General features: G+C 33.8%; 1 protein-coding gene and 1 long non-coding RNA gene across 5 annotated transcripts; both read left to right on the plus strand.

Annotated features, from left to right (window-relative positions):
• The first annotated feature begins 4140 nt into the window (after window positions 1–4140).
• Window positions 4141–5255, plus strand: LOC110922477. 2 transcript variants are annotated; one of them, XR_004886568.1, is made up of 4 exons: window positions 4141–4605; window positions 4725–4786; window positions 4905–4989; window positions 5107–5255. It is a non-coding gene; the product is annotated as an uncharacterized LOC110922477 (long non-coding RNA). The 2 variants fall into 2 exon arrangements; XR_002583185.2 differs by lacking the exon at window positions 4725–4786 and having other exon boundaries at window positions 5107–5183.
• A 25-nt stretch (window positions 5256–5280) lies between these two features.
• Window positions 5281–7816, plus strand: LOC110922495. Of its 3 annotated transcripts, XM_022166788.2 has the most exons (7): window positions 5281–5403; window positions 5480–5551; window positions 5920–5971; window positions 6106–6244; window positions 6460–6517; window positions 7260–7384; window positions 7464–7816. In XM_022166788.2, the coding sequence occupies exons 4-7, from the start codon at window positions 6200–6202 to the stop codon at window positions 7713–7715; spliced, it is 480 nt and encodes a 159-aa protein (XP_022022480.1). In that variant the 5' UTR covers window positions 5281–5403; window positions 5480–5551; window positions 5920–5971; window positions 6106–6199; the 3' UTR covers window positions 7716–7816. The 3 variants fall into 3 exon arrangements, 2 of the variants coding, with proteins under 2 accessions (XP_022022480.1, XP_022022479.1); XM_022166787.2 differs by lacking the exon at window positions 5920–5971; XR_004886567.1 differs by lacking the exons at window positions 5920–5971; window positions 6460–6517.
• Window positions 7817–8214: the final 398 nt, after the last annotated feature.

Genomic DNA, 8214 nt, shown 5'->3' on the forward strand with positions numbered 1-8214 from the left:
ATACTTATACATATATTGAAAACTTGTATACTCCCCTTTGCTTTTGCATTGAACTTTATTTTAAACATGTTACAGGTTGAGGATGACGATGCTATGAAATTGAAGTAGCGATGATGCCTAGATACACATATAGACGTCTTAGGTTTTAATATGTTGTATCAATTTTGTTCTTGTTGTTATGTTATTGCCTTGTAATTGTTGTTATTTGAATTTCCATGTAATGCTTGACAATTTGAAGTTATGAAATGAAAAAAATGGTTTTGATTTAAATATTGTCACCAATAGTGTTATGAAGTCTCTTGCAATCTCGTTTTCGTCCCACTCCGATGATTCCGCTATTGGTTGGGTGTGACATACAACATGACAAACTGAATGTTCACCTCCTCAAAAAGGGAGGAAGACGTCACTGTTAAAATGGTTATGCCTTTATCTGGGCCCATAACCACATGATAGTGACAACAAAAACGGAAATCATTTGATATAAATACTCCAGAGGAGATAATACAATTCATTCACTCACAAGTACTCTCACTCATACTTTCGTCAATATTAGCTCCCAAACAGTTAATCATAATGCACCCCTGTTGAAGAGACTAGTAATTTCAATCTACTAGTTGATCATAATGCATCCCTGTTGCAGCAATCAAGCATCCGACTGGTATATTCTTTCTCACCCAACTCCTGTGGTCAAAACTAAAATTTTAGAAAACCTCTTGGTTTTGTAAAGTACACTAGGTTTATTCCCCCGCGCTATGCGGAGGAAGTTTGGTCGTTCCCCCATGCTACGTAGCATGATTTTGATCGTTATAGGCTTGACTCATCAGAAACCATAAAAGTGAATATCGATTTCGTTTTCGATAATACCAACACCCTAAATATCCTAACCATAAAAGCGAATATTGATACGGGTTCCGACAATACCAATACACTAAACTTTAATAAAAAAAAGTAAACTTACTTAATTTTTGTGGCAATATTAAAAAAACCAAAGTTTTGTTGCAAAACTAAAAAATCCTAAAGTTTAGTACGCCTTAAAAAACTCAACCAGAAAAGGAAAAAAAATTACTACAAATTGCCTTATCTATTATATATAATAAACAAAAAAAATTTGGGACACTTGGCACAATATTAGGGCTTCCTAGATGTGTTTTTGGCGGGAAACTGAATGGGTATTCTTTTCACATATAATGAAGCCCCGTTTTGTATCCAAATCCGCTAATTCGGATCCGTATATATATGTTATAAAAAAATTAATATTTCCAATCTTCATTTGCTGTCCGCCTCCAACCATCCAATTTCAAACCCTAATTTCTCATCGAGAACAACAATCAATCCCAAAAAATGTTGAGACACGCTGCTAAGAGAATAACAGGGTCAGGATTAGCCCCGACACGGTGGTCTGCACCGGCGGCGAACCGGTTTTATCACCAGAGGGTTGTGGACCACTACAATAATCCTCGTAACGTTGGTGCGTTTGACAAGAACTAGGGTTAGAATTAACGTTGCCGCTACTGTCTCTAACACATCCGCTGAAGCAGAACCCTAGGTATGTTTTTATGTGTAAACGAGTAATAAGTAGGTGCTTTTGATCTATGTGTGTAAATTTTATCTGGTATAGCTTCTGAAACGGATTATCTGGTATTAATTTGATGAATGAGTTTATCTAATTTTGAGTCAATTTTGAAAGTTATTTCTTCAATGGGTTTTGTGATATTAGATCTCTGTTATACGTTTATTATTTGTTCTATATAACAGTTATATCATTCGATTTTTGTGATATTAGATCTATGTTATACGTTTATTTTATCGTTGAATTAACAATCTCAAATTCTATTTTCATATGTGTTGATGTTCTAAATTGAGGGTTTTTGGTGCAGAGTTTGGTAGCAAATGAAGAGTTTTAGCTTAAAAGAAGATGCATATTTTGAGTTTATTGTAGGGTAAACATGTAATTTTGAATCCAACAAGAAGAATCGGTTTCAGAACTTCGCTGTAAAGTAATGAACTTCACATGAAATGAAAGATTAAATTAAGGGTGAGGTTTTATATTGAGATATATGGATCTCACATTAAGATCTAAGAATCTTAAAACAGTGAGGTTTATGAACTCTAGAATGTAGGATACACGATGTTTTATGTTTTTAAAACGGTGCTAAGAGTAATTGCGACACATATTGGATTCCCATAATAATGATTTAGTAGCTATATGTTTATATATAATTATAATTATAATTATCGTTCTTTCAAGCTGGATGTTTAAGGAGCTAATGATGTATATATATATATATGGTTTTTCATAAGTAATAAAGTGATGATTATATGGTTTATTTCGACAGTTTCCAGAATTCATCGCAAAGTAAAAGCCTTATTCACGCTCTTTGCACTTCACATGTAAACGATGCGTTTATTTCGACATTTTCAAGGCACTGCAAACCGGATATGCACATTTAACAACTGATGTTATCAAGAAGACTGCTTTTGATCTCGGTAACAGTGTATGATTCTTATTATATGTTTTTTTTATTTCATAACTGATTCGTTTGCTAAATATGATTACAAAAACTATGCTATTACAGTAGTAATGAGTAATCTACTTCCTAAATAAGCAAACGATTGATGCGGTTTTATGCATTGATATACACTTCAAATTTCAACCAGTTTGTTTTATCATTAAATCTTCTGGCTTTAACTATTTTGACCCGTTAAGGTGAAACACTTACCAAAATTGATTATTTATAAAAAATGATCATGTAACATCTCTAATTAGGGAGGTTAATGAGTCAGGTAAGCACACAATTTTATAACTTATAACTTCATGATCATGTTCTACTAAAAGATGGCTAGAAAGGAATTGGGTCAATGCGTTGAAAGTACCCTCATGTTGGATTTCATTTTTTTTTCTTTTAGCAAAATGTAATTGATGTTAGTTATTTATTTTATTTATTGCACCTAATGGCTGCACTGTAGGTAGGGATGAGCATTTGGTACTTGGTACCGGTACCGAATTTCCGGACCGAAATATATTTGGTATCAGTTCGGTACCCACTTTTGACGTTTTTGGTACCGCTACTTTCATTTCGGTACCGGTAAAATACTGTTTTTATCTTCAAATACCGGTCCCATACTGAACATTTTCTGTATCAGTACCTACTTTTTGACGATTTTCGGTATCTAATACTTAATTTTTTCTAAAATAACCTATTTCAATATAAACTTATATTCGTTGGACTCAGTTTTTGAAGCAATACGATATATATTAAAGTAATAATTATTATTTACTTATTTGGCGATCTTTTGGGTGTATTGTGATTTGGTCGCTGGACATTACAGGGAGAGAAGGATATGATGTGAGAGATCGGGATTCTTTCTGTTCGTCTAAATCACACACCACACGAAGAGAGAAGGTCAAGGATATAATATTAATCTTTGTCCTATGTTTCAGTTCTGGTTATTAACCGCTTTAACTTTAATGTAAACTACTTTGAATGTTTGTTTGTTGTAAGATTCTATTATGTGTCCTCACATCTACATTATAGTTTTGTTGTTCATTTGACTTTCCCAGCCACTTTGATAACCCCTTTTGGAGTTGTTTTGCTCCATGGAGTAATATGAGTGTTTTCAGATGGATGGTCAACTAGCGAAGGGTATGAAGAAGAATTTTGATAGTTCAAAACAATTATTTTACCAATTTCGTGTTTTCATAACATTCTCATTTTATTTTCAGTATTGTCGTATTTGATTATTTTAGTAACTGAACATTATGAATTGTGAGTTTTTATTGTTTATATATAATAGATTATTCGAAATCGTTTAAAATTTTTTACACACTATTTTCATGTTTGTTGGGTCAATTTGACGAAATCGTTTTAATATTGTTTTATCTTTATTTAATTTAAGAATTCTATTAACAATTATTCAGTGTCGTGTAAAAGTTTAATGAAATAATCTATATATATAATATATGAATAAAGTGTGGGACACATGTCATGTTGTGGTGCAACCATTTTAGGTTTTTGGCGGGAAAATGAGGGAAAAGAGTTATTTTTCTACGGATCCCGCGTGTGTTTGATCCATACCCGGTGTTTTGACCCGGGGTATATAAACTATCTAAATAACCTAAATCACTCATTCGGCACATTTCACACGTACAGAACCCTAAATCCATCACTCTTTTCCTTCACGCTTCCTGATTTCCCTTTCTTCTTCATCTTCAAGGCTATGAAGTTCAATCGATTCAATGTGTTATCAACCCGTTTTGTTATATTTGATTGTTGGTGGAAGACGGTAGAGGTTCTCGGAAGTCACAACACCCCATCCGGTGGCGGTGCTTCGATAGAGGAAGTTGGTGGCGGTGGTGGTGGCCTGAAGAGGAACTATGACGGCGACATGGGTTCATTTAGGGTTTTGTCCAACGGTGGTCTTGTGATGGTTGTGGTTCAAGGCACAGGGCGGCGGCTAGGGTTTCACCATCACAAAACCCTAGGAAAGTCTTCAGATCTTTAATCCCAAAAATCATCTCATCCAGGTTTCTTTTGAGATTCTTTGATTGTTACGATATTGGTTTTCTTGATTCAAAGTCATATGATGTTTGAAATCTTATTACAGGTTCGTGTTCTTCACTTCTTCCTCTCTTAATTTTCCTTTGCTGTATGATTTTCTATTAGTTCATTACTTTAAAGTGAATGAATTACTTGATTTCTGTGTATATATATTTTACTTTGCAGTATGGTTTTTGATTAATTCGTTACTTTGAGGTGAAATGGTTACTTGATTTCTGAATATATATGTATGTATAGCTATCTCTTTCTCTCTCACACACACGCTCACACACAGGCAGTTTGATTTTGTTAACGATTTTTGTTATGAATTTTTGTGAATTTATGTTTTTGGTTGATGAATTGAAGGTGTCCGGTTGAAAATTGTGATATTGCTGTTAGGTAGGCTGCAAGTATTACTTCATTGCATAAAATTGGTCACCTCTTGATCCAGGTGCATATGTTTTGAAGAATAACTAATTTTAATATATGTAGCTCAGTTACTATTTTAGATATTTAAAACTAAGACTTAAATGTTTGACTTACTCTGCAATGTTGTGTGCTATTGTAGATGAACAATCCAAGATTTTGCCAAGTGATAAAGACTTGGTGAGGCAAAACATTTTTCTTTCTATAGCGAGTTCCTCCATTGTTGAGGTAAAAATGACTCATTGATCGTTTGTAAATGTTGTGTTGTCTTCCTCTATTTGTAATGTATGCGGTTGCTAATTATTTACAGGGCATATTTGGGTGACTGCCTGAATATAATAATTTAGGGAACAAAGTGATGTCTCGGTCTGAAAGAGTTGATTATGGTCATTGGCTTCAACACCAACGAGGAATATTAACGAATTAAATATGTGGTTAGGTATGTATTCAAGACGTTTATATCCATCAATTCGTCTGTATATTTTGATTTGGAAGCTTTGATTTGTGATTCACAGGTCCGATGTTTCTACTACTCTGTTCTTCACGTACAATATGGCCCTTGAACCACCTTTGGAGAAATATGATAGGTAAATAACAAATTTCTGCAATGTTATGGTTCATACAGTTCCTAATCTTTATTTATTTATCCGTAGACTTCAGACATTTGTTAAGTGGTTTTGCTTTTGTTTGAGGTTTTGTTAATTGCTAATTATAAGTTTTGATATTGGAGGAAGCAATTGATGATCTCAGATATATCGAAGGGAATTCATTCCGACCCGGTGTGAACCCGATTGGTATTCACAAAGTACTTGAATTATCAGACTCGGATTTCTTGTTTTAGGCGCCCAGTTTGTTACGAGTGCTTGAATAGTATTAGCTTTATTATTTAATCGGGTCAAAATGTACCGCGTTACAGAAAAGAAAAGTAACAATTTGATTCAGCCATAATTTGCAGCAGAATGATGGGCAGTCTTCAACACATGAGACGCAAAAGAATGAAACCCGCGGTCAGCCATTAGCCATTGTCCCAGACCCCAAACAGCTCTGGTCCCAGCCGGCCAAGCATCGATGACTCAACCACAAGCTTATTCTTGCGTTTTTGGTTTTTATTTTAATAATGTTTCTTTTGTCTTGAAATTAGGTGGTAATATCGATGCTTTCTTATTAAAAAGGAGAGGTTGAGAAGATTAAGTTCAGTGGGTGTACTTGGTGAAACAGATGAACTCTCCCATTCAATGCTCACCGGTTCTGCAAGCAAGAGAGCTCAGCTCCCCAAAAAGGTGATATAATGATCTCTAAAATTGGTTGGGTAGGTTGGGTCAGTAATGGGTCAAAAGGGGTAGTGCAGGTTGGGTCAAAACCATTTATAATCCTAATGGGTTTGGGTCAAAATGTACAACGTTACAAAAAAGAAAAGTAACAATTTGATTCAGGTAAAAAGAGGTTGTTGACATCAATAACTAAACTATAATCTTTTATTTTATATCTTTTGCAGTTCTCTAATCTTTCTCATACAATTATGAATGCATCTACCCCGCGAAAGCTACGATCAGGTATCTGCATTATCGCCATATTTTATAAATACTTGATCTTTAACACATGAAAAGTTTTCTACTTTTGACTTATTTGGTAACGCAAATGACATGATTTTGTTATCATCAACTGTAAAAGAATATTAACTTAGCTAACATGTATGTTATTTGTAATAAAATATGCAATTTCAAGTTGAAAGTAGCATAATAAAAGCTTAACTGATAGTCAAAGTATGTAACATACTAATTAATAAGACAAGATTAGAAACATGAATGTGGATCATTGTATAAATCTCATTACTCTGAAAATTGTCAATTTAAAAGGATATAAAAGCTTTTTTTTTTGTATGATTTTTATCAAAACATATAGCTTGTATTATGAATAATTAAAAAAATTATACAAATAGTTGTGGCTTCTATCATATATAACTTATATGTCATGATATATATTCTGGAAAGCATTACAAGTTATGGGCCGGTTAAGGCCCAAATCAATCTTAGTGTCTTTCATCTTGGACGGTTAATAACTAGATTTGGGCCTTTTAAGACATGAACCAAACTTCTTGATCAACTGAACTGGGACCAGGACCACATGTTCATATCTAGATGCTATATTCGATTGTCCTAAATGGCTAAATGTATTAACTTTTGAACAACTCATTTCCTTCATGCAGTTTAATGTTTTAAAACTTGTAATGTTTATGTAACTTTTATGAGCTATATATGTTACTAATGGATTTGTGATTGCATTTACACTTTACAGCATTGGAAAAACGACCACATGAGTCTCGAAAAACCTGTGCACCCGCATCATCGTATACAAGAAAAGAGATGGATGGATTCGAGTGGCGATTTAAGGATTGCACAAACAAGCACAAAATCACAATGGTTAGTAATCTAAAACTCAAAAGCCCGCGAAAATTTACCTACTAAAAGACACATTAAACTCACATTTTATATTTTGCAGGATGAACACAAAGACTCTAAACTGTCTTTAATAACAAAAGATGAAGAAGAAGCAGCCCAAGCTTTCTTTGCGTTGGCTCAAACATTTACCGAGACCTGTATGAATAAAACTTCAGATATGGAACTGTCATCAATCATGGTACCACCAAATCAAACTGAAGAGACTAATGTGAAGAATGTGTTACAAAAGAGATGTTTGGTTCATGTTTACGTATGTCATTTTATAAAGGTTGTGCAGACAGCCGAGAGTTAAGGATGTCATGTGAATGTAATATCGGACAACAAGAGTGTTTGTAGTCACTAAAAAGATTTTAAAGGGAAATTATTGCTTGTATACAAAATTTCATTTACAAAATCGAAGGTAGATAAGTCATGAAAACACTGAAAGGAATTGACTTTTGATAGTCAATGATCGATGGAAATGTAATCTTCCAAGTTTATGGTGATTATGGCTCTGAAAACACATCACACCAAGTTTTTCCAAACCAACTATTCCACCAGGTTTAATATTTTTTTATTTAAAAAGTTGTGATGTTGGGATAACTAAACAAACAAAAACTAAATTTAGCACCCTTCCTTAAATACAATGGCTTCTACTTATGCGCTTAGAGTGGACCCATTGTTAGTGTTATATATCAAACCACAAATTTTATACTTGCTAAAAACGTATGATAACGGGATTATATGTTGTTTTTTATTTAGGGAACCACCCGACCCGCTCATTACCATGTACTTCTCGATCAGATTGGTTT

Source organism: Helianthus annuus, chromosome 17 (genome assembly GCF_002127325.2).
Source record: "Helianthus annuus cultivar XRQ/B chromosome 17, HanXRQr2.0-SUNRISE, whole genome shotgun sequence".
Lineage (NCBI taxonomy): Eukaryota > Viridiplantae > Streptophyta > Magnoliopsida > Asterales > Asteraceae > Helianthus > Helianthus annuus.